Raw genomic sequence first — 26,719 nt, 5'->3', positions numbered from 1 at the left:
CACAACTTTGCAAATAGGTAGTTATATTTTAATTTTATGGGTGAGATACTAAGACTTAGAGGTTCTCCTTGGCCACTCGTGGATCAGTCCAGGATTTCTAAGTAATTATCTGACCCTGAGGTTCAAGGTCTTTGTTCCATGCCACACATTTTCCCTGGGGTAGAAAAACCTTTCAACCCAATGACATATCATTGACAGTTACTGGGGCTAGTAGAGAGAGGACTTTCCTCAGTCAACTTTTTTATTAGTAGTCATTTCTTTCTAGGGACAGTCAGCGGCCCCTCTTTCTTAAAATTCTTTAAGAAGTCAAGAGGCAGGAATTTTACTTCTTTGTTCAACAAGGAACGCCTAGAAAAATGAGGCTTTTTCTGAAAGAAGTAAGAGGCTGGATTCCTCTGATGAAGTAGAATTCTAGAGAAACTAGAAGCTAGTCACTAGGAGGGGTGGGATTAGGGTCATTAGGAGAAAGTTTTCACTTCACTTTGCTTCACTTATAGGTTTAGCAGCAACAGCAGTGTTATCTCATCAGCAGGACCTTTCTAGACCATCTTCCCATTAAATCACATGTGTTTCACATGTGGATTGAGAGGAGAGCGTGATAAAATTATTTATTTGTATGTGTTTGTGTTATGTGGAATACTTGTATATGTGTGTTTTCCCATTCAGACCATGCAGTTCTAATAATCTTGTTCCCATTTCAGCCAGGTGATATTTTTATTCCCTTTGTGTACATTAAGTATGTACCATTTATTTCTTCATTTACTTAGTAAACAGTTAGTGAGTACTTATGCTTCATTGTGTTAGTAGGCTCCCTTAATTTGAAATAAATGATACATATTCCTGCCCTCACGGTAAATTGGAGTCAACAGATTTACTAATCAGCTCTTATATACTATATAACATCTTCAATAGAGGGATGCACAGGATACTATGGACTGCTGAGAAGGAAGCATCTGAATCAGTTTAGGAGAGGGAGGAGAGAGTTCTTATGGGAAGTAAATCTAAAGCCGAATTTTGAAGAGTGAGTAAGTAAAGTAACTCATGAAGTTATTCACTAAATGGACATTGGGTGTATGAATCAGAATTAGGTGAATCCAGGAGGACATTTGCTGCAAGTATGCAAAGTAGCAGGGCATGAAATGTATGTGGTACATCCAGGGACTCTTGGAGTCGAGTATGGATTAAGTAAAAGGTACATTTGTAGGGGAGGGGTTGGAGCTGCTGGAGTAGGTATCATTCTGTCTTCACCCTTTGGATGGGATCTCATTTTACCCTGTTTTTCTCTCTCCCTGCAGTCTATCCTTCGCTGGAGTCTGATGATGATGACCCTGCTTTGAAATCTCGACCCAAGAAAAAGAAGAATTCAGATGATGCTCCATGGAGTCCTAAAGGTAATCTAGTATTCTGTCTCTTAAACTCTCTAGGGGTGGTCGGGGACAGTAGAGTTGAGGTAGGGGGGATATTTAATATCAGAAGACCTGATTCAGTCAATCAGTTGTTCATTCAGCAAAAATTTATTGAGTGTCTGCTGTGTGCCAGGCACTATGTTAGGTGCTGGAGCTAAAATGATTAATAAGACACAGAGTTTATATAATTAGTCCAGTAAAATTAGAGGTAATGGAGCATGTTGCTTTTGATATTACATGGTTTGAGATGAAAGGAAGACGCTGAACAGATTTTAGCATGCAGTCTGAGGCTTCTGAGAACATTCTGATACCATCATCCCAGTGCTCTAGTAGTTTTGTTGTCAAGGAAGGAAATTCTGCTGACTGTTGAGCTCTATAAGGCCCAAGATTAACAACAAGAAAAACTAAAAAAAAAAAAAAAAAAAAAGGCCCAAGATTATCACCCATACTGAGAGCCATCTCTGAGGAAAGAAGAATGGCCATTGAATTGAACATGGAGTTTAGAGGGTAATGAAAGAATTTTCTTCATCTCCTTGGCTGGACAGTATTCACACTGAGGGTGTGTCAGTTAGTTTTTGCTGCTTAACAGTCTACCCAAAGCTTAGTGGCTTAAAATTAAAGTTAATAGTTTCTCATGATTCTGTAGGTTGGCTGAGCTTTTCTTCTAGTCTAGGCCAGCTTACTTGGGGCTGAATGGTCTCAAAAGTTCTCCTTCAGGTGTCTCAGACCTACTTAGATGGCTAAAGCTTCTTTCGACATGGTCTTTCATCTACCAAGCTTTTCCACAAGATGGCAGAAAGGTTTCTAGCAGCAAGAGAGGACAAGCCCCAATGTGCAAGTACTTTTCAGGCCTTTGCTTATGTCATGTTTGCTGTTGTCCCACTGGCTAAAGCAAGTTACATGGCTAACCCTCGATCCCATGGTTGGAGAAATAGAGTGCACCTTTTGAGAGGAGAGCTGCAAAGTCACATCACAAAGGCTCATGCATACCAAGGATACATGAGCACACTGAGGGCCATTACTGCAACAGTCTGCCATAGAGGTCATTTAGATTTCAGTACCTGTGGTTCCCCAGCAGATAAAGGGCTTGTTCTTCTCACTCTCCCTTATTTAGACTTTTTGGTGTTTGCTTGAGGTCGACGGACTGTGGTAGGGGTAGCAGGGCATTCCTCAGAAGAGTTCTCTTAGTGGGTTAATGAGTGAATGTTTCCTTTTTTAAAAAAAATTTGGGGCTGGGTACAGTAGCTCACACCTACAATCCCAGCACTTTGGGAGGTTGAGGTGGGCAGATCACCTGAGGTCAGGAGTTCAAGACCAGCCTGACCAACATGGTGAAACCTCATCTCTACTAAAAATATAAAATTAGCTGGGCATGTTGGCGGGCGCCTATAATCCCAGCTACTCGGGAGGCTGAGGCAGGAGAATTGCTGGAACTTGGGAGGCAGAGGTTGCAGTGAGCCAAGATCATGCCATTGCACTCCAGCCTGGGCAACAAAAGCAAAACTCCATCTGGGGGGAAAAGAATGTGGCTGGATGCAGTGGCTCATGCCTTTAATCCCAACACTTTGGGAGGCTAAGGCGAGTGGGTAACTTGAGGTCAGGAGTTTGAGACCAGCCTGGCCAACAAGGTAAAACCCCGTCTCTACTAAAAATATAAAAATTAGCTGGGTGTGGTGGCATGTGTCTTTAGTCTCAGTTACTTGGAAGGTTGAGGCACTAGAATTGCTTGAACCTGGGGAGGCGGAGGTTGTAGTGAGCCGAGATCGTGCCACTGCACTCCAGCCTGGCCAACAGAGTGAGATACCATCTCAAAAAAAAAAAAAAAAAAAAAAAAAAAAGACCTATTTTTAAATTTTATTTTCTTCTATCATTTCCAGCTTTATTTTCTTCTGTTAAAGTAAATTTTTCTGGTTAGCACAATAGAAATTTTAGAAAATACTGAAAAGGGATTGTAAAGAAGGAACCACCCATGAATCTGCTACCCAGAAACAACCACTATTAACATTTTGACATGTTTCTTTATAGTCTTATTCCTATACATTTTTAAATGTTTATGCGTTAAATCACACTGTGTATGCAATTATGCACCTTGCTTCAAAACTTTTTTTGGCCGTTTAATCAAAGTAGTGTATGTCACATATCAAAAAGTATAGATAAATATAGGAGGAAAAGCAATGTTCTTCTGCTTCTACTTTCCTCACCTTCAATCCCATTTCTAAGAGACAGCCTCATAGTTTTGATTTCCTGGTAGCTATCTCCAAAACTCAAGAGAGGTATGCCTCCCTTTCTTGATTTATCAAGTCTGTATCTCCTTTAATGAGCTTCTGTCATTCTCTCTCTCTCTCTCTCTCTCTCTCTCTCTTTTTTTTTTTTTTGGTGGTTGTTGTTTTGAGACAGAATCTTGTTCCATCGCCTGGCACCAGGCTGGAGTACAGTGGCTCACTGCAACCTCTGCATCCTGGGTTCAAGCATTTCTCCTGCCTCAGCCTTCTGAATAGCTGGGACTACAGGCGTGCACCACCAGGCCAGCTAATTTTTGTATTTTTAATAGAGATGGTGTTTCACCATGTTGGCCAGGATAGTCTCGATCTCTTGACCTCGTGATCTTCCCGCCTTGGCTTCCCGGAGAGCTGGGATTACAGGTGTGAGCCACTGCGCCCAGCCTCTCTCTGTTTTTTTTCTTCTTTCTTTTTTTGAGACGGAGTTTCGCTCTTGTTACCCAGGCTGGAGTGCAATGGCTCAATCTTGGCTCACCACAACCTCCGCCTCCTGGGTTCAAGCAATTCTTCTGCCTTAGCCTCCTGAGTAGCTGGGACTACAGGCATGTGCCACCATGCCCAGCTAATTTTTTTTTTTTTTTTTTTTTTTTTTTTTGAGACAGAGTTTCGCTCTTGTTACCCAGGCTGGAGTGCAATGACGCGATCTCGGCTCATCGCAACCTCCGCCTCCTGGGCTCAGACAATTCTCCTGCCTCAGCCTCCTAAGTAGCTGGGATTACAGGCACGCGCCACCACGCCCAGCTAGTTTTTTGTATTTTTAGTAGAGATGGGGTTTCACCATGTTGACCAGGATGGTCTCGATCTCTCAACCTCGTGATCCACCCTCCTCAGCCTCCCAAAGTGCTGGGATTACAGGCTTGAGCCACTGCGCCCGGCTGATTTTTGTATTTTTAGTGGAGACTGGGTTTCACCATGTTGACCAGATGGTCCCGATCTCTTGACCTCACAATCCACCCGCCTCGGCCTCCCAAAGTGCTGGGATTATAGGCGTGAGCCACCGCGCCTGGCCTTCTCTGTTTTTTTTTTTTTTTTTAAGACAGACTCTCACTCTGTGGCCCAGACTGGAGTTCAGTGGCACGATCTTGGCTCACTGCAACCTCCGCCTCCTGGATTCAAGTGATTCTCATGCCTCAGCCTCCTGAGTAGCTGGGATCATAGGTGCACATTACCGCACCTAGCTAAGTTTTTTTTGTATTTTTAGTAGAGACAGGGTTTTGTCATGTTGGCCAGGCTGGTCTTGAACCTGCTGACCTTAAGTGATCCAGCTGCTTCGGCCTCCCGAAGTGCTGGGATTACAGGCCGTTAATCTCCCTTGATTATCTACTTTGTAAAATATGGATATTAGTGACCCTACTCTTCCCTTTTGTAGCCTTCTGTTTTTTTCTGCTATCAAGGTTTTTAAATACTCTACATTGTTAATACTCTACATTAACTGATAAGCATGCTCCTATGCCATTGTTTATAAATAATATTTTTAATGGCTACAAGATTTCAGTTTCATATACCTAATATGTAGTTTCTAACATTTAGGCTTTTGTCAAGTTTTTACAATAAGTAAATTTGGAGTGAACATCTTTATATGTAAATGTCTGTATCTCCGTTTATTTGCTTAGGATGGTTCGCCATGAAACCTTAGATGAGCCAAAGTATGTGAGGTTATACAGTGAAAAGTTTCCTTCCCACCCCTGTTTCACAGCCTTTCAGTTCCTCACCTGGAGTCAACTAGTGTTATCAATTTTTAAATTTATCCTCCCAGTTTATGCATATATAAGCAAATACATGTATATGTTTATATGTTTTTCTCCCCCTCCCCTCCTTTTTTTTTTAAAAAACTCAATTGGAAACATATTTTATGCATTGTTATGTGCTTTGCTTTTCTCTTAAGAATACATCTTAGAGGCTGGGTGCAGTGGCTCATACCTGTAATCCCAACACTTTGGGAGGCCGAGGCCAGTGGATTACGAGGTTAAGAGTTCGAGACCAGCCTGATCAACATGGTGAAACCCCATCTTTACTAAAAATAAAAAAATTAGCCGAGCATGCTGGTGTACACCTATAATCCCAGCTACTCAGAAGGCTGAGGCAGGAGAATCACTTGATCCCGGCAGGCGGAGGTTGCAGTGAGCTGAGATCATGCCACTGCACTCCAGACTTGGAGACAGAGCCAGACTCCATCTAGAAAAAAACAAGAAAAGAGGCCGGGCATGGTGGCTTATGCCTGTAATCCCAGCAGTTTGGGAAGCTGAGGCAGGTGGATCACCTGAGGTCAGGAGTTTGAGACCAGCCTGGCCAACATAGTGAAACCCCGTCTCTTAAAAAAAAAAAAAAAAAAAAAAAAAAAAAATTAGCTGGATGTGGTGGCAGGCACCTGTAATCCCAGCTTCTCTGGAGGCTGAGGCAGGAGAATTGGTTTAACCCAGGAGGTGGAGGTTGCAGTGAGCCGAGATGGCGCCATTGCGCTCCAGGCAGACAAGAGCAAACAATAGTATCTCATTGATTTAATTTACATTTTTTGATTAAGCATTTCCTCTATGTTTTATTAACATTAGAATTTCTTCCAGGCCGGGCGCGGTGCTCAAGCCTGTAATCCCAGCACTTTGGGAGGCCGAGGTGGGTGGATCACAAGGTCGAGAGATCGAGACCAACCTGGTCAACATGGTGAAACCCCGTCTCTACTAAAAATACAAAAAATTAGCTGGGCATGGTGGTGCGTGCCTGTAATCCCAGCTACTCAGGGGGCTGAGGCAGGAGAATTGCTTGAACCCAGGAGGTGGAAGTTGCGGTGAGCCGAGATCACGCCATTGCACTCCAGCCTGGGTAACAAGAGCAAAACTCCGTCTCAAAAAAAAAAAAAAAAAAAAAAAAAAATTTCTTCCATTGTAAATTTTGTTTACATCCTTTGCCCACTTATCCATGTGATTCTTAAACTTTTTCAGTTGCCATTTTATATAGTAAGGGACTAGTCATCCTTTGTTTCATACAAACACACAAACACACACACACACACACACACACACCTGTTTTACACATAAAATTGCTTATGGTACTTCTTCCTCATTCTGCATGAAAAATATGAATATTTCATATCAAATGTTGATCATTTGTTTGCTTATTTAGAGAGTAGATAACACCCGTGGTTTTCTCTGTGTGGTTTTTTTTTTTTTGAGATGCAGTTTCACTCTTGTTACCCAGGCTGGAGTGCAGTGGCGCAGTATATCACTGCAACCTCCACCTCCCGGGTTCAAGTGATTCTCCTGCCTCAGCCTCCTAAGTAGCTGGGATTAAAAGCACCTGCCACCATGCCTGGCTAATTTTTGTATTTTTAGTAGAGAGGGGGTTTCACCATGTTGGCTAGGCTGGTCTCGAACTCCTGACCTCAAGTGATTCACCTGCCTCAGCCTCCCAAAATGCTGGGATTACAAGGTGTAAGCCACCGCACCTGGCCAAAAAACTGCAGACTTTTTAAAAAGTGACTTTTAGTTAACTACAAAGACAGTTCTTTAAGATGAAGAAGACCATTTAGAATAACCCAATAGGATGAAACTGTAGAGCCAGGGTTGCATTAGTTGGTGTTCATGGACCTTTGAATCTCCTAAAATTCTATTAAAACTTCATGTAAACACATGTATGTATGTATGTATGTATGTATGTATGTATGTATATTCCTTCAGCTAGTAATTTTTATCACATTTTCAAAGTGAATTCTTAACTCAGAAATGATCGAAGCATTCTGCTAAGGGTATTCCCATTAAGATCAGGAATAAGACAAATGTGCCCACTAACACTGCTATTATTTAGTATTGTTCTAGAAGTTCATGCCAGTGTAATTAGAAGTGAAGCAGAAATGAGAACTGTAACTGTTAGAAATGAAGAGACGTAATCATGATGTGAGCCATCAGGGTGAGAATCCTGTTTACTTTTGGCCATTATTATATCTGTAGCACCTTCCCTCATGCCTGGCCTATAGGAGATGTTTAATAAATATTTGATGAATGAAAGATAAGGTATGATTTTATAATCAATATAGAAAATACAGATATGGGGCTGAGCATGGTGGTTAATGCCTGTAATCCCTATCACTTTGGGAGGCTGAGGTGGGAGGACTGCTTGAGCCTAGGAGTTCAAGACCAGCCAGGGCCACATAGTAAGACCCCCCACCATTTCTACAAAAAATAGAAATAAATAAAAATAAAGATACGATATAATTATATAATACTAGAAAATGAAAGAGAATCAACTAAAAACTGTTCATACTGGTAAGAGAATTCAGTAAATTGGGTAATCATTGGATATATACTAGATAACCAAAAATCAAGAAGTACCATATTAGTAATAACCATAATGTACTGAGAAAAAGAAATGCTAATGACAATAGCAACAAACATATAAAATATGCAAGAATAATTGTAAGAAGATATGTGTGGAACCAACATGAAGAAATAGATATTTGCCATGTACCTGGTTATAAGGACTGAGTGTTGTAAAGAGTCTCCTTCCAAATTAATGTATACATTTAACACTATCGTAAATCAAAATCCTAATGGAATTCTGTGGGGAATTCATTCTAAAAGTAATTTAAAAATAAACAGGTATGATTAGCTTAAAGAATATTGGGATAGAGAAAGTAAGTGAAATTAGCCTATTGCATATTTAAATGTACTATAATGCTACAATAATCACAAGCACAAGAATAGTCAGGAAATATTTTTCCTTTTAAAATTTTTTTGTTATGAAAATTTTCAGACAAAATTCAAGAGGTTATTATGAACACCTATATATATCTGTCACCTAGATTAAATAATGAACATTTTGCTGTATTTGCTTTATTCTTTTTTTCAAGGCACTTTAAGCAAAATCTCACATCTCTAGTTTTTTGCTGATTTTCTAACTGTTCTATTCATTATTGAAAATGTGGTATTGAAGTGTCCAGCTATTATTGAATTTATCGGTTTCCTCCCATCAATTTGGTCAGTTTTCACTTCATCTATTTTGAGCCTCTGTTGTTAGGTATATATATGTTTGTAATTATTGTCGCCTCTTGATGGATTGACCTTTTTATCATTATAAAATGCTGTTCTTTGTCTTTAGTAATGATTTTTGTCTCAGAGTCTCTTTTGTCTGATGTTAGTATAGCCATTGTTTTTGAGTACCATTTTTATTATTACCTCTTTTTTCATCCATTTATTTTCAACCTCTCTGTGTCTTCAAATCTAAACTGTGTGTCTTGTAGTATACCATATAGTAGAGTCATTTTTAATCCATTCTGCCAATATCTGCCTATCAGTTGGAGAGTTCGGTCTATTAATCTAATAGCTGCCAAAGTTGGATTCACAACTTCCATTTTGCTCTTTGTTTTCTCTGTGTCTTATTTCTTTTTTATTCCTCAGTTCCTCCGTTAATGACTGCCTTATTTTGTGCTTAATAGCTATTTTCTAGGATTTCCCCCACTTTTTTTTTTTGAGACAGAGTGTCACTCTGTCACCCAGGCTGGAATGCAGTGACACGATCTCAGCTCACTGCAACCTCTGACTCACGGGTTCAAGCAATTCTCCTCCTGCCTCAGCCTCCTGAGTAGCTGGGATTGCAGGTGCCCGCCACCACCCCCTAGCTAATTTTTGTATTTTTAGGAGAGACAGGATTTTACCACTTTGGCCAGGCTGGTCTCAAACTTCTGTACTCAGGTGATTCACCTGCCTTTGCCTCCCAAAGTACTGGGATTATAGGCATGAGCCACTGTGCCCAGCCCTAGGATCCCATTTTAATTCCCTTTTTTATCTGTATATATATGAGTTTTGTTTTTTTTTCTTCCCAGACGGAGTCTTACCCTATTGCCCAGGCTGAGTGCAGTGGCGCAGTCTCGGCTCACGACAACCTCCACTTCCTGGATTCAAGTGATCCTCCCACCTCAGCCTCCCAAGTAGCTGGGAATATAGGCGCGTGCCACCATGCCTGGCTAATTTTTGTATTTTTAGTAGAGTCGGGGTTTCCCCATGTTGGCCGAGCTGGTCTCAAACTCCTGACCTCAGGTGATCTGGCTGCCTCAGCCTCCCAAAGTGCTGGGATTACAGGCATGAGCCACCATGCCTAGCCAAGTTGTTTTATTAGTGGTTTAACAACTTAATTTATACCATTCTAATTTACATTATTATCAATTTCAATACTACACAGAAACTTTGCTGCTATATAGCTCCATTCCTCTTCTCCTTTATGCTGTTACTGTGACAAATTACATCTTTATACATTGTGTTCATGAACATAGGGTTGTGGTAATTGCTTTATGTAATTGTCTATTAATCCAGATAGAAGAAGTTACAAACAAAAATATGCTGATACTGTCTTTTATTTTTTGAGATGCAGCCTCGCTCTGTCGCTAGGCTGGAGTGCAGTGGCAAGAACTCGGCTCACTGTCACCTCCGCCTCCTGGGTTCAAGCAGTTCTGCCTCGGCCTCCTGAGTAGCCGGGACTACAGGCATGCGCCACCACGCCCAGCTAATTTTTGTATTTTTAGTAAAGATGGAGCTTCACTATGTTGGCCAGGATGGTCTCAATCTCCTGCCCTCGTGATCCAACCGCCTCAGCCTCCCAAAGTTCTGGGATTACCGGCATGAGCCACCCTCGCCCGGCCAGATACTGTCTTTTAAATATACCTATCTAGTTTCCTTTACCAGTGCTCTTTATTTCTTCATGTAGGTTCAATTGTTTAGTGTCCTTTCATTTCAACCTGAAGGTTTCCCTTTAGCATTTCTTATAGGACAGGTCTACTAGTGTCAAACTATTTGTTTTTGTTTATCTTGGAATATCTTGATTTCTTCATATTTGAAGGATAGTTTTACTAGATCTAGAATTCTTTTTTTTTTTTCTTTTTTCTTGAGACAGAGTCTCACTCTGTCACCCAGGCTGGAGTGCAGTGGTTTAATCTTGGCTCAGTGCAACCTCCACCGCTTCCAACCTGGTGCAAGCCATTCTCTGCCTCAGCCTCCTGAGTAGCTGGGATTACAGGCACCTGCCACTGCACCTGGCTAATTTTTGTATTTTTAGTAGAGATAGGGTTTCACCATCTTGGCCAGGCTTGTCTTGAAGTCTTGACCTTGTGATCCACCCACCTTGGCCTCCCAAAGTGCTAGGATTACAGGTGTGAGCTGCCGTGCCCAGCCTGGATCTAGAATTCTTGATTGATGGTGGTTATTTTTTGGTTTTTTTTTTTTTTAGCACTTAGAATATGTCTTCAACCTTTATGGTTTCTGATAATAAAGTATCAGTCTTACGGAGAATTCGGTTTAGATTGTGAGTCACTTCTGTCTTGCTGCTTTCAAAATTCTGTTGTCTTTGGTTTTGGTTATGATGTGTAGCCTTTTATGTTTGTCCAGCTTAGAGTTTGTTCAGCTCTTGAATATATAGATTGTTTTTCATCAAATTTGGAAAGTTTTTAGTTGCTGTTTCTTCAAATAGGTGTCCTTCAGATCCCTTTGGCTCTGTTTACTTTTCTTCATTCTCTTTTTTTGTGTGCTCATCAGACTGGATAATCTTAATTGACTTATCTTCAGAGTCATTAATTTTTTCTTCTACCTGCTCAAATTTGCTATTAAAACCCTCTAGTGAAGTTTGCATTTCAGTTATTTTACTTTTCAACTCCAAAATACCTATTTGGTTTCTTTTTATAATTTCTGTCTCCATAGTATTCTCTGGTGAGACATCATTCTCATACTTTCCTGTAGTTGTTTAGACATGGTCTCCTTTAGCCTTCGAAAGCATTTAAAATAGCTGATTTAAAGTCCTTGTCTGGTAACTCCAACTTTGTCTAGGAAGTCAGGGACAGTTTACACTGATGGCTTTTTTTCTTGTGAATGGCTCTACTTTATTTCTTTGTAATGTCTCTTAGTTTTTTGTTGAAAATTGAGCATTTTAAATGCCATGGCAACTCTGAAAATCAGATTTTCTCCACTCTGCTTCTCAGGGAACACTCTTTTTGTTGTAGTTGGGTTTTATTTAGTGGCTTTTCTGAACCAATTCTGTGAAGTCTGTAAACTTTTATGTGTGCCCACTGATGTCTCTATTCATTTAGCTTAGTAGATGTCTCATGATTGGACACAGATTTCCTGAAATACCTGGAACCAGTGAGTCTCCCGGTGCTTGCTGAGGGCCTCTCTATGTGCATGTTGGAGCATGCCTTCACTCAGCCTTCACAACTCTGCCGTAGCCTTCACATCCTCCTTGTGTAACATCTCAAAGTTAGACAGAGGTGCATACTTAGGGCCTTCTCCAGTCTTAAAGCCCCAACACATGCATGTGGTCCTCTAATTTGCAGAAATGTGTGGGGGCTTTTCACATTCTCTATGGGCATCACATTCCTTAGCTTTTTAAAAAATCATTTGGGTTAATCTATTGTTTACCACAACTGTTATCTATCACCTTAAACAGCGATGACATTAAGCACATGCCTTTAAACATTTTTTAAAAATAAACATCTCCGAGGGACGGAGAGGGTTTTAGTACTAGGCTTTGAAAGAAAGCTCTAGCTCCATTCTGCTCACTATATTACTGGGAACATTGGCTGCTATTTTTCAAGGCGTTCACTAAGCTAGGGCAAGGTAGATATGTCTAAGGCAAGTTAAAATGCACAAAGCTCATTGTTCTTACTGAGATTCAGCTGTTTTTCTTGAATAAATGGTTTCCAGGTTGCTGCAAACCTTTTGTTACTTTCCAGAGTTCTGAGAAAAATCATCCTGACAGTTTTTGCTAGTTTTTTCCTTGTTTTTTATAGGGGAATGAATTCTTGGAGGTCCTTACTCTGCCACTTTCACCGATGTCACCTATCATGACATCTCATCCTAAATAGTTAAATATGCATTGAATGATACTTTCTTTCTTAACCACAGTACCATTATGAGACACCTAAGCAAAGTTTGCTTGAGACAGAGTCTCACTCTGTCGCCAGGCGCCAAGCTGGAGTGCAGTGGTGCAATCTCGGCTCACTGCAACCTCCGCCTCCTGGGTTCAAGCAATTCTCCTGCTCAGCCTCCTGAGTAGCTGGGACTACAGGTACGTGACACCACACCCGGCTAATTTTTGTATTTTTTAGTAGAGACGGGGTTTCACCATGTTGGCCAGGATGGTCTCCATCTCTTGACTTTGTGATCTGCCCTCCTCGGCCTCCCAAAGTGCTAGGATTACAGGTGTGAGCCACTGCACCCGGCCACATTTATTTCTTAATATCATCTAGTACCATGTACTTACTCAAATTTCCCCCAGTTGTGCCACAAATATCTTTTGAAATTGGCTTGCTTAAACCAGAATCCATTCAAGGATTACACATTGCATTTGGTTATTATAATCTCTTAGTCTTGTTCATTATTTAAAATTTGTTAATATGACTATTTTATTTTATTTTATTTTTTGAGATGGAATCTCACTCTGTCACTCAGGCTGGAGTGCAATGGCATGATCTTAGCTCACTGCAACCTCCGCCTTCCGGGTTCAGGTGATTTTCCTGCCTCAGTTTCCTGAGTTGGGATTACAGGCGTGTGCCATCACATCTGGCTAATTTTTTTGTATTTTTAGTAGAGACAGGGTTTCACCATGTTGGCCAGCCTGGTCTCACCTGACCTCAAGTGATCTGCCTGCCTCGGCCTCCCAAAGTATAATATGACATATTACATGTACATAAAAGTAGAAGGGATAGCACCAGAATACGTATAGATACCCAGATTCTATAGTTGTAACATTTTGCTGTAGTTGCTTGATTCATCTATCTATATCTGTCTGGCTATCTATAGTTTTCCCTGAGCCACTTCAAAGTAATGTGCAGTCATCATAACATATTTTATCCTTAGTATCTCCTAAGAATAAGGACATCCAGCCAGATGCAGTGGTTCACGCCTGTAATCCCAGCGCTTTGGGACACTGAGGTGGATGGATCATTTGATGTCAGGAGTTTGAGACCATCCTGGCCAACATGGTGAAACTCTGTCTCTACTAAAAATACAAAATTAGCCAGGCGTGGTGGTGGACACCTGTAATCCCAGGTACTTGGGAGGCTGAGGCAGGAGAATTGCTTGAACCCGGGAGGCAGATGTTGCAGTGACCAGAGATTGTACCAGAACGAGACTTCATCTTAAAAAATAAAAATTGAAAAAATAAGGACATTTGTCATTCCCCACTGTAACCACACAACTTTTTAAAAAATAGTTAACCAGAATTAAGTAATAATTCCCTAAGGTCTTTAAATACCAAGTTCATAACCAAATTTCCTCACCTGTTTTCACAAAATGTCTTTTATAGCTTTTTTCCCCCTTCCAAAACCCAAGTCTAATCAAGGAGGGTTTTTTCCCCTAGCTTAGAACAACCACCATTTTCTTATGTTCATGTATTCTGTGGGTCGGGAATTTGGAAATGGCACAGTGGCGACAACTTGTCTCTACTGCATGAAGTCTGGGGTCTCAGCTGGAAAAACTTTGAAGGCTGGGGGTGACTTGTTGGCTAAGAGTTTGAGTCATCTGAAGTCTCTTTCACCTACACGTTTCGTGCCTGGTCTGGGAGGACACAAAAGACTGAAAAGGCTAACATGTGGCCTCTCCATGTGACTAGCTTCCTCACTGCCCAGCAGACTCAAGGCAATTTAACTTTTTACATAGTGGTTCACATTGCTAAGCATGAGTGTTCCAACAAGCAGGGTGGAAACTGAAATTGCCTTTACTAACTTAGCCTCAGAAGTCACATAGTATCATTTGTATCATATTCTATAAGTTACAAATGAGCATGCTTAGATTCAAGAGTTGGACACAGACCCCACCTGTCAATAGGAAAGGTATCATAGGATTTGGAGCCATGTTTTAAAACCACCACACATACAAAAATATAGAGAACAATATAAAAGATATCCAAGTATCCATGCCTAAAAAATTATGTATCAACATTTTTGGTAAATTTGCTTACAATTATGTTTTAAACAAATGTTACCTTTAAAGAAAGAATTTCAGCCTTCCGAATTGCTTGTTCTAGAATCTGCATACTGCTTATCCAGAAATTCTCCTTTATAATAGCAATAGCTAACCAAAGAGTTTAAATCTAGGTCAGCAGCACCACCACATCTTTTTTCTGTGACAGTAGATTTTTTCCTTTAAAAATAGAATAGGGCTGGGCACGGTGGCTCATGCCTGTAATCTCAGCACTTTGGGAGGCCAAGGCGGGTGGATCACGAGGTGAAGAGATCCAGACCATCCTGACCAACATGGTGAAACCTCATCTCTACTAAAAATACAAAAATTAGCTGGGTGTGGCGGTGTGTGCCTGTAGTCCCAGCTACTGGGTAGGCTGAGGCAGAAGAATTGCTTGAACCCGGGAGGGCGAGGTTGCAGTGAGCTGAGATTGCACCACTGCACTCCAGCCTGGCAACAGAGTGAGACTCCATCTAAATAAGTAAGTAAGTAAGTAAGTAAATAAATAAATAAATAAAATAGTTCATTGAACTCCTATATATCCACCTGTGAGAATGAACAGTTATTAATATATTGCCATATTGGCTTCATTTATCACTTAACTGTTCTAAAAAATTTTTTTCTTTGCTTGAAAGCAAACCTCAGATACTATGCCATTTCACCCGTGTATTTCAGTCTGTATTTCTAAAAAATGGACATTTTCTCACAAAAGTTTACAACCTGTTACTATACATAACAAAATTAACAATAATTTGGTAATTCTTTGATGTTATCTAATTCCAGGTCTGTAATCAAATTTCCTAAATTGTCAAACCGTGAAAAGGTGTTTTTATAATAGATGGTTTAAATCAGGATCTGAACAGAGTCCACATGGCATTTGAATGTCATGCCTTTTAACCCTCTCAATCTAGAGCAGTCTCCCCTTTATGGTTTTGTGCTATTGATTTGTGGTAGACACTGGTGTAATTGCCCTATAGCATGTCCTATCTTTTAGATTTGTCTGTTTGCTTACTTGTGACATTGTCTTTTTAAAAAGACAAAGCCAGTTTAGCTTGTAGAATGTCTGCCTGTTTTCTTCTGGTGTCATTTAACTTGTTTTTCTATCCCTGTGCTTCCTAAATACTGGAAGTAATAGGAATGGCTTGCTTGATTTTAGCTCTTCAACAAAACTACTTATCAGGTGGTATGAATTTCCTATTGCTTCTCATCAAGAGGCGGATGAAGTTGTGTTGTGCTTCTCACTATTAGTGACAGTAAAGTTCATACTTAAAGTGGTAATCTCTTGATCTCATCATTGTAAGTGTTTTCTTCTTGAGATAAGCAGATAATCTGAGGTAATATTTTGGTGCTGTGTGAATATCCAGTTCCCTAGAGTTAGTTGTTTCATTAGGACTTTCACAGTTGTGATTTTCTAATTCTGTCATTCATTCTACATTTAGTAGCTGGCATTCTTCTGTGAAGAAGAGCTGTCTCTCATCATTCGGGGCTGTTTGGTTATCCTGAAATATACTTCCTTTTGCAACGGTGGATTGAGTATTTTTTATTTCAAGTTGGTGTAAGGCATTAGTCATGCAAGAAGGTGGTCTTCCTCAGGAACTCATAGCTTGATTGGTAGACAGAATAACACACATCAGCATTAGAGAATGAGACAAGGTGGTATGTGCTGTGTGTCAAGTAATTTGTATAGATCATAAGTTCAGAGGAAAAAGAGATCAATGGAACCAAAGAGGTTTTGTGTAGGAGATTGATTTCAGCTTACCTTAAAGAATGGGTAGGTTTTGAATAGGCAGACAAAAAGGAAAATAGTACTCTAGATAGTGTGGATGGTGAAGATGAAAGCACAGGGAGAGAGGATGAGCTGTAGAAACTCTGGAGATGTAATAAGGAAGCCATCTGTCTGGAGAAGCTGAGAATATGGATGTGTAAATAAGGTTGGAGAGGTAAGTGGGCCAGAAGCAGAATATGGGACAACCTTAAATGCCAATTCAGGGAGATAAACTTTATTTTTTTTTTTTTTTGAGACTGGAGTGCAGTGGTGCAATCTTGGCTCACTGCAGTCTCTGCCTCCTGTGTTAAACCGATTCTCCTGCCTCAGCCTCCCAAGTAGTTGGGACTACAGGCACACGCCACCACACCCAGTTAATTTTTGTATTTTTTTAGTGGAGATGGGGTTTCACCATGTTGGCCAGGATAGCCTCTATCTCTTGACCTCATGATCTGTCCATCTCAGCCTCCCCACGTTTTTTGTTTTTATTTTTGATTTATTTTATTTTATTTATTTTTTTGAGACAGAATTTTGTTCTGTTGCCCAGGCTGGAGTGCAGTGACACAATCTTGGCTCACTGAAACCTCTGCCTCCCAGGCTCAAGCAATTCGCATGCCTCAGCCTCCTGAGTAGCTGGGACTACAGGTGTGTACCACCATGCTCGGTTAATTTTTATATTTTTAGTAGAGATGAGATTCACCATGTTGGCCAGGCTGGTCTCGAACTCCTGGCCTCAAGTGATCCACCTGCTTTGACCTCCCGAAGTGCTGGGATTACAGGTGTGAGCCACTGCACCTGGCCTGGATTATTGCTTTATTTTTAGAGACAGGGTCTCGCTCTGTTGCCCAGGCTAGAGTACAGTGGCGCAATTGTAGCTCACTGTAACCTCAAACTCTTGGGCTTAAGCAGTCTTCCGACTTCAGCCTCCCAAGTAGGTAGGACCACAGGTGCATGCCACCACACTTGGCTAACTTTTTAATTTTTTGTAGTGACAGGACCCCATCCCAGCCTCCCAGAGCATTGGGATTACAGGCATGAACCATCATGCCCAGCCAAGGGAAATTTACTTCTTTTTCTTTTTTCTTTTTTTCCTCTTTGAGGTTCACTTTTATCCTTTAATCAATGTCTGCTTTGAGCATTTGTGAATTAGCTTCTTATGTGATGGCAAAATCTGGCTTCATAAAATGTTAGAAGCAGGAGGACCAATGAGACCACCTTTGGAGACCTTGGAGGTAGGGAATATGGCCAGCATTCAGATAAATGTCTTCATGACACTTTCTCATTCTGTTTCCCCTGCAGCCCGTGTGACCCCAACTCTGCCGAAGCAGGACCGTCCTGTGCGTGAGGGGACCCGGGTAGCCTCTATTGAGACAGGTTTGGCTGCAGCAGCTGCAAAGCTGGCCCAGCAGGTAGGTGCTAATACCCGAGGTAATGACCCTGCAACTGAAAACAGTTTGACTTAGAGCCTCAACATTTAGACCTGCAGACTGATAGGATCCCACCTTTGTCTCAGTGGGCATTGAGTAACCATCGATCTTTATCCTTGGCAGTATCCCAGCCCCAATCCCCTCTTAAATCCCTCTTATCCCAACTCAATGACAAGCCACTTCCACAGGTTACACAGTTGACATGATTTAGGCTGAAAGAAAATATTAGGCCAGAGAAAATCCTTGCAGATATCACTTACCTTTCTTGGTATATAAAAATTTCTCAGAAGGACCAGATCCATCCTTTGCTCTCAAATGAAGCCCTGAGGGGTGACTCAGCTAAGTACACTCAAGTTGTCAGCCACCCACCAATATTGGAATTTGGTTGATGAGAATTTTTTCTTGTCCTCTTTATGAAATAATATCTTAATCTTTAACCACCAATTTTTTTTTTGTCTTAAAGAGTGATCTTCACTAGAATCAAGTTCACCTCCTAGCATTACGGTTAAAAGTTATTTAATCTGTTTAATGTGCTTAGGAGCCTTTGGAGGTGAATTTCCTGATTCTCTTGTTATCAATATCCCATTATCTCCTAATGCTGTATGCTATAGCTTAGAGCACTACTAAGCATCTGCTTTATGTTAGATGCACTAGTGTACAATGTGTAATGTAATCTGCCCAATAGCCCTGTTCAACAGGTGATATTTTCATCATTTTACAGGTGAAGAAAATGAGGCTCTCGTTCAGTGACTAGTCCAGGATAATACAGCCAGTAAATAGAGGAGACAAGATTCAAACTCATATCTTCTAACTTCAAACTTCATGTTCCTTTCTATTTAAATAAATGTTTATGTAGTTCAGTCATTATATCGTATTTAAATAATATTTAATAGAATGATGTTTTCATATGATGTCCTGTGGAGCAGTAGAGTTGCTTAGAAATGTCTCAGGCTATTGTATTGAACCAACAGAGTCCAAGCAGGCCTGGCAATCTTCTTTGACCAGAACTTCTCTCTCTCATGTATATCCCAACACAATGTAAGCTATAATTTGAAAAAGGGGATTCTACTGTTTTATATAAACATAAATTAAGTAAAGGTGAGAGAATTATTTTTAGTGCCTTTTAAGTAGCTTAATTCTGTTTGGGATGATGAGAGATTACCTCAAAGAAGAGGTTTTGAGGCTGGGCGCAGTGACTCACGCCTGTAATCCCAGCACTTTGGGAGGCCGAGGCGGGCAGATCACAAGGTCAGGAGATAGAGACCATTGTGGCCAACATGGTGAAACCCTGTCACTACTAAAATACAAAAAAAAAAAATTAGCCAAGTGTGGTGGCGCGTGCCTGTGCTCAGCTATTCAGGAGGCTGAGGCAGGGGAATCCCTTGAACCCAGGCAGCAGAGGTTGCAGTGAGCCCAGATTGTGCCACTGCACTCCAGTTTAGCAACAGAGCTAAACTTCATCTCACAAAAAAAAAAAAAAAAGGTTTTGAAATTGGGGAGGGGTTTTGCAAGCTGGGCTTCTGGTAGGGGCCAGGGAGGCATTCTAGGAGAAAGAATTCCTTGGTATAGCCCACAGAGCCCTCTTGATTTGGTCTCTGGTCACCTCCTTGACCTCCTGCCAGCCCCTAATGCACACCCTTTGTACAACCGTACTGTCCTGCAATACTCATCGTCTCCTCAGTGAGTGTATCAAATTGTCTCATGCTTTTGTGCCTTTGCACAAGACATTTCTTTTACCCATTGAGAATCATACCCTCTCAGATGCCTTACCTAACAGTCCTTTGCACTACTTACCACTACTTCATTTCAGAGGCCTTTTTCTATATGCTTCTATAGCATTTTCTTGTGGTACTTACGATCATAAATATACCCTTTTGGTGTTTCTTATTAAATTAAGAATACTTCAAGAGTGGGAATATATTTAACTTGGTATCTCCACTAGGGTCAGATCATGTATTTAGTCAGTATTGGGGTGAGTGAATGAATGAAACAAACAAATCTAAACAAATCTTTCTAGATTGGAGACTTCATGTTAGGGAATTAGTTAAAATAAGTAATAGTTATAAGAATGGATTCTGGAGTCAGCCTGCTTGGATTTGAGTTATCTAATAGTTTTACCACTTGGGCAAGTTAATTTCTCTTTGTCTCATTTCCTCATAGACTTCATTTTATGATTAAATGAGGTAATGTTTATACAGACTCTTTTAGAACGGCAATTGGCACAGAGTAAGTACCATAGGCCTGTTAGCTTTTCATCATTATCATTATCGGTTGGCTAAGTGTAAACAGCCAGACTGTGGAAGATTATGAATGTCAGGCCAGGGAGTTTGAACTTGGGCAGGGATCTGCTAACAGCTTTTTGAGCAAGAGGATTGGCAAGGTGAAAGTGATTGTGTCGTAAGATGGTGCAGTTGTCTGTGGGGGTATCTGGATAAATTACATGTGAAAGAGATTGGCAGCAAAGCTAGCAACATTTAGGCTAGTGATCTAGATATGAAGAGGTAATTTCTGGATTTAAGCGAGAGAAAAAGGGGCAGAAATGCATCTTGTGGTATGGATAGAATAGCGGTATGGCTGAGGGAAGAGATTATAAAGCCAAATGGGTTGGATGTCAATCCCAATTTGGCCACTTACTAGTCCTGTAACCTTGGAGAAGTTAACTTAGCCTCTCTGTGCCACAGTTTCTTCATCCTTCAAATGGGATTATAATTCTTACTTCTTCAGTTCTTACTAGTGTTAAGTGAGTAATAACAGAAGAGTGGTTGGCATGTATTACTAATATTGTTATTCTTGCCCCACAGAAATACCTGTGGTAACCACAGCTTGTCACATCTTCTGAAGGTAGGAGTAGGCTTGTGTTGCCAAAAGAAGGCAAAGAAATGTAATTACTGAGTTGGTTTGTGTGGCTCTGTAGCTTTTTAGAAGGTGAAGTTATTTACATGTTCTCAGCACCACCTTTCCAGGTTCTCAGGGCTCCAGATGCCCACTATACAGGTACCCACTATGCAGTGGATAGTAGATCTATAGGGCAGTGGATGGTTGAAATACAAGGTATTGAGAGAAGTGACACAACTCCTTATTTGTCATTCCCATCCCAAAGTGAGGTTTTTAGACCCAGTGACCTGGAGGATTGCCAAGCCCTCTGTTAAAAGAAAAAGACCGGCAAGAGGAAGAGAAGCCAGTATATGAGATGAAGATAGAATAATAATTAACCACTTATTGAATATCTGTATATTTTTATTTCATCACTTAATCTTTTCAAAAACCCTAAAGCAGATACTATTTTACCTGTTTCATAGATGAGGCAGCTAAGATTCAGAAAGGTTAATCCAGGCATCCCCAAACTTTTTACACAGGGGACCAGTTCACTGTCCCTCAGACCGTTGGAGGGCCGCCACATACTGTGCTCCTCTCACTGACCACCAATGAAAGAGGTGCCCCTTCCTGAAGTGCAGGGGGAGGGGGGGAGGGATAAATGGCCTCAGGGGGCCGTACTTTGGAGATGCCTGGGTTAGTCACTTTGACCATAGTCATCCAATTTAGGGAGCATAAGCCTGGATTTGAACTCAGCTTTATCTCATTTCAAAGCTAATAATGTTTCTATGCTCAAATTTTTCCATTTTGAGAAGTTGTCTCCAGATCTGGTTAAATACTGAATCAAACTACTTTTCTGCTGTAAGGCTTTGGGCTCAAGTTACTTAATATGCCCGTACCTCCATTTTCCCATATGTAAAATTAGGATTTTTTTTTTTTTCCTTCTTAGGGCTGTTACGAGGATTAAATGAGATAAAGTACATAGAGTGCCTCAGCCACTGGTGTAAATTTAGTCGTTATTATTAGACATGTTCAAGGTCAGCCTCATAAGTGGCAACACTAGAACCAAAATCTTAGTCTCAAATTCATTTACAACTCCCTTGCTACTGTACTAATAAGTGACAGTGGCGACTTAAGGATGGATGGTAACAAAGAGATTATCTCAAGTATTGGAAGGCCTGTTGTGTTGTGTTTACATCCAGACTAGACTTGGTGCAGGTAGGGAGAGGGTGGGAGGTTGCACAACCATATTGGCCATTGTCTAGTTAGTTCCTTTTCTGGGAACTTTTCTTCTTTTCTTCTCTCCTGAATCTCTCCTCCTATTTGGCTGTGTTTCAGGAGCTACAGAAGGCCCAAAAGAAGAAATATATCAAGAAAAAGCCTTTGCTGAAGGAGGTGGAGCAGCCTCGCCCTCAAGACTCCAATCTTAGTCTGACAGTACCAGCCCTCACTGTGGCTGCCACACCACAGCTTGTCACCTCCTCCTCACCCCTGCCTCCTCCTGAGCCTAAACAAGAGGCCCTGTCAGGAAGTCTTGCTGACCACGAGTACACCGCTCGTCCCAATGCCTTTGGCATGGCCCAGGCAAACCGCAGCACCACACCTATGGCCCCTGGTGTCTTCTTGACCCAGCGGCGCCCTTCAGTTGGCTCCCAGAGCAATCAGGCAGGACAAGGTACAACAGCCATATGGTTGTAGAACCAAAGGATCTTAGAGCCACCTGCCCCAAATCCTAAATGCTCTACTAGATGACAATACAAGGGAGGGACACTGAAGGCCTACCTCAGGTGCTTGGATTTGATTTTATGGGCCATTGAGAGGTACTGATTTGAAGTAGTGATAAGATTAGGTTTTAGTTTAGAAACATGCTTCTGGTGGCTAGAAGGAGGTAGAGGGTGGGCTAGAGATGGGAGCTCTAGGGAGGAGGCACAAGTTCAGGCAGGCAGGAAGAGCAACTGGAGCTCTGCCAGAGGGAATGGAGAGGGAGGAGATGGACTGATCAAATATGGAGGCAGTCAAATAGGATATGGGAGGGGATTTAATGTGGGGAGACAGAGACAAGAGAGAGTTAGGGGACTCAAGCCTTCCTTTCCCTCACTTTGGTCCTCAAAGCCCAGTCCCTATAGTATACTGCTCAAGGGCACAGAGGTTGGTGTGTTGTTGAAGGCTGGTGAAAATGAGAGTTTCTAATGAAGCAAGGCCCTAGGGATGGTAACTTCAGGAACACTAAGCTCTAATCACTAACCAGTCCTTGTGGGTAGGATAAGAGGGTGTGGAAGCACATTTACCTCCTTGCAGAATATTGGAAGGAAAATGATTGGGACCAGAGGAATCAATGGAGAACAAGACAAACTGTAATCAGGGGGTCTGTTGCTGCTACAGGAGGTCATAGGAAGAAGAGTCAAAGCATATGGTGTTGGATGGAAGTAGTTAAGGAGGGTACCAGTTGGTGCCAGATCTGGTGTTAAAGCCCTTGCCATAGCCATTGCTTGCTTTTCTCTTCCCCCACAGGAAAGCGTCCCAAAAAGGGCCTGGCCACAGCAAAGCAGAGACTCGGACGTATCCTGAAAATCCACAGAAATGGCAAACTACTTCTGTGAGCCCTCATGTGTCTTACCCCTTACCCCTTCACCCCCATTGCCTTCTCCATTGTCAATTATCGGGGCACTCCTGGATCCTGTCTGCCCCGGACAAGGTGCTGAGGTGTATTGTCCTGCTTTTTTGGGACTTACCAAAGGCATGGACCCCTCCACCGACTCCTCCTAGCTCCCTTCCCCACTTTCACTAGAGCATCCTCCCTGCCTTCTCCATACCTCTGAGTAGCAGGTAAATGGGAGAGGTTTCCAGCTGACTAGAATCCTGTTTTCTACTTGTCCAAACCACTCCCCTTTCACCTGCCTTCTCTGTCCTTTACTGTTGATGCCCCCTAGAGCTGGAAGGCAGGATGAGGAGAGGCGTGAAGAAGCCTGAGCCATGAAGTGGGAGGCCCAGTGCTTGACACTTTCTGTAACTCTAGCCCTATATCCAGAAGCCTGCCCACTTCCACCCATTCTACTTGCCCTGTTTCCCCAGTCCAGTGGATATACCCCACCTCCACATTTGCTCGTGGAAGAAGGCTGTGGTCTCCGCTTCCTCTTGCCAAATACTTCATGGAAATAAAGAGGAAGGGCTAGAGCCTTCTTCCTGCCGCATTGTGGGCCATTTCCAGAAGTGGCCTAGAAATGCTGACTTCACTTACCCTTGGGAAGAAAGGTGATTCCTCCCTCTTGTCAAGGTAGGGAGAGGTTAGATGACCAAGCCTTCGACCATGGCTTTGTAGCCTATTGGAGGAAGCTACTTTTAGCTGCCTACATGAGGCCACTTGTTTTAGGGTGAGCTCCAGGGATTTGCCTGGATTTTGAAATCATGTAGAACATTATCCACGTGGCTGTGGCTGTGGCTGGGCCGTGGCAGGTAGAAAACCATCTCCCAGAAACCTGAAAGCACCTGCTACTGAAGCAGATAACCCTGGCCCAACAGCCTGCTTGTTCCAGCTACACCACAGAGCACAGCCTGGACATTATGGAGGGTGTCGCGGGACGGCCCACACCTGGGTCCTCCATCGGGAACTTTCATGCTTCTTTCTCCACCTGAGGTCTTGGTCTGAAGAAGACCTCAGGACTCACATCTTCACTCCTGGACCTTTGCACTTCCAGACGAAAGGTCACCTTTCAAGCAGAGTGCGGACGGGCCCACAAGCCCGAGTGGAGGAGAAGAGACACCCATCTGTGAAGAAGCAGACCATCCATCCGATCCTCCCCTCCCCTGTCTTTCCATCGTGGATTGTCTCCATTGTCCAGACAGCGCCCCCACCTCCCACCTGCCTTGCCTCACTGGCAATCTGGACCCGATGGAGAACATCCCCCCACCTCCATTTGGCACTGCCCAAGTGGAGTGTACCCCTGCCCTCTCCACCTGTACCACCCACTCCAACCTCACCCCAGCTTGCCCAGTGCTTCTGGGGAATTTAACAGCTACCATGCAGGCCACAGGGAATTTGTGAGGCTTCCTTTGTCGTCTTTGTATTTCCAGTTTGTCTTTTCTTTTCTCCATAGCCCTGCCTCTACTTTCCTTCCTCGGAATCAGGGGTTCCTTTAGCCCATTTGCTTTCTCTACCTTGGGGACCTCAGGGGCCAAGCAGTTCTCCATCTAGTCACACCAAAGGCAAAAAGCCTGGCTACCTCCCCCCTAGCACGTAAGTCCCTACTCCCCTCCCCTCTGTTTCTACCCAGCTTTGCTTATTTTGGGGATTTCAAGGCAGAAGAGGGTAGTGAGGGGAGGGCAGGAGAAGCCTCTGTCCCTCTGTAGGCAACTGCCTGACTGTGCGGTGACTGCTGTAACCAAGATCAGGTCCCCAGCCCTTTTGTCCATTAACAACCCCTCTTGATCTTTCAAAGGCAGCTAATTGCTAGCAAATCCCCCTGATTCCAACCTTTTCCCTCTGTTTCTTTGTTAGAAGTTTTCTGTGGAGCTGAAACCCAGTGGTTTCATTTAGCTTATTTGGGTTCTTGGAGCCTCCTGTTTGTTATTTTGTGTTTCCAATGAAAAGCAAGTTTACCCAGAGTTATGCTTTTCCAAAGAGGCTGATGTCTTTTTTTTTTGTTTTGTTTTTTTAATGTTTCAGGTTCTAAGTGAAGTGAGTTGGGGAGGGGTTGGGAGTGTTAGTAATCCAAGTTTAGAACACCTCGAGATAGTCACCCCTGATCTCCAATCCCCCGCTGGGGGCTGGATAGAGGGAAGGGAGAGAGGATTTCTATTCACCTTTAATATATTTTTACAAAAAAAGCAAACAATTTAAAAACAAGCCCACCGCTTCTGTACATGTCTAAATATATTTTTAGAAGTGGGTAGGATTGTGAATTTCTGATGCAGGGCCTTTTTATAAATAGGTTAGAGTAACATCATTCAGACTTATTTGTTGTTTTGCCCCTGTCTTTTTCTTATGTTGTGTTACTAATGTAATTTATATTTTTTTTAGATCCTCCCTTTCCTATAGAGATAAAAGTGATTTATCTTGGCAATTGCTTTGCTTGGCATTCTTTTTTTCGAGGTGGGGGTGGTGGTGTGGTACTGGGTCCGGGAGTGCCGCCTTCTTGTATTCCTTTGTTCCTCAGCAAGTTGTCAGTGGCCATTTCCCTGGTGCTCAGTCTCGTGCTTGAAGTGGGAAGGGTATTCCCACCCTCGGGAGGGACATACTTCACAGACCTGAAGTAGATCATCAGAAGCAGAGTAAGCAGAAAAGAAAGGGTGTGATAATTGAAAGGAGTCTGACAAGTTCAATGGGAGGGCTTTCCACAGACTGCTTTTGCAAGTGTGTCCTCTTTCCGTGCGTGTGGGATTTTCTCCCCCCTTTCTCTCTGACATCTCTTCCATCCACTTGTACAATCTGAACTTGATTACTGTGCTTAGGGCCAGTACAAGGGTTAGAATATAATTATCAGAGCTTGTTTTCACAATTACCGCACTTGTTTTCTTGTGCCAGGCACTGCTCTTAATGCTTTATTGATTCATTTCATCCTCACCAACACCCACATCCTACCAATGAAGAAACAAAGTAACCTTCCTGTATCATACCTGAAAATTCTGGGACCAACTTGCTTCCAGAATGTATATTCTCTGTTCCACCACTTCTCACTGATAACCACTAGCATTTATTAAGTGCCTTTTGGCTGCCAGGCATGGGCTAGAGATTTTACTTAGGATATCTCATTTAATTCTCACTGAAAACCCCATGAAGTGATTTGCCCTGTTCTACAGTTAAGGAGACTGAAGTTTGCCAGGTCTTCTGCAGCAGGATCTGCCTGACTCCAAAACTCATGTTCTTTCCCTTCACCATATTAGAAAACCTTTTGAGGCTTAAGCACCCAACAGATCTTTATTAAGCCCCTGTTGTTTGCAAGGTGCAGAATTGAGAGTTACTTCCTAAGGAGAGCTCCCAGGGTGATCTTGGGAGCCTTGGTTTCAAATTCACCACCACCCTGATTCTGTGTGTGAGCCAAGGCAGGCTGCTCACTGTGGGTTACCTATTAAAAGTATTTTGAACCCAATCAAGATT

The 26,719-nt window shown here is 42.2% G+C and overlaps 1 protein-coding gene across 7 annotated transcripts in view; it reads left to right on the top strand.

The window, feature by feature from the left end:
- Positions 1 to 25,685, top strand: part of PHF8 (PHD finger protein 8) — a 105,304-nt gene extending 79,619 nt beyond the window's left edge. For all 7 annotated transcript variants that reach the window (XM_074391815.1, XM_010331565.3, XM_010331571.3 and 4 more), the window contains 5 exons: positions 1,296 to 1,391; positions 17,684 to 17,793; positions 21,964 to 22,300; positions 23,137 to 23,221; positions 24,321 to 25,685. In XM_074391815.1, coding sequence (XP_074247916.1) covers positions 1,296 to 1,391; positions 17,684 to 17,793; positions 21,964 to 22,300; positions 23,137 to 23,221; positions 24,321 to 24,396 — 704 coding nt within the window. In that variant the 3' untranslated portion in view covers positions 24,397 to 25,685. The remainder of the gene's footprint in view (positions 1 to 1,295; positions 1,392 to 17,683; positions 17,794 to 21,963; positions 22,301 to 23,136; positions 23,222 to 24,320) is intronic.
- The last annotated feature ends 1,034 nt before the right edge of the window (positions 25,686 to 26,719 follow it).

The sequence above is a fragment of the Saimiri boliviensis genome, chromosome X (genome assembly GCF_048565385.1).
Source record: "Saimiri boliviensis isolate mSaiBol1 chromosome X, mSaiBol1.pri, whole genome shotgun sequence".
NCBI classification, from domain to species: domain Eukaryota; kingdom Metazoa; phylum Chordata; class Mammalia; order Primates; family Cebidae; genus Saimiri; species Saimiri boliviensis.
This window is presented reverse-complemented; position numbering and strand designations above follow the sequence as displayed.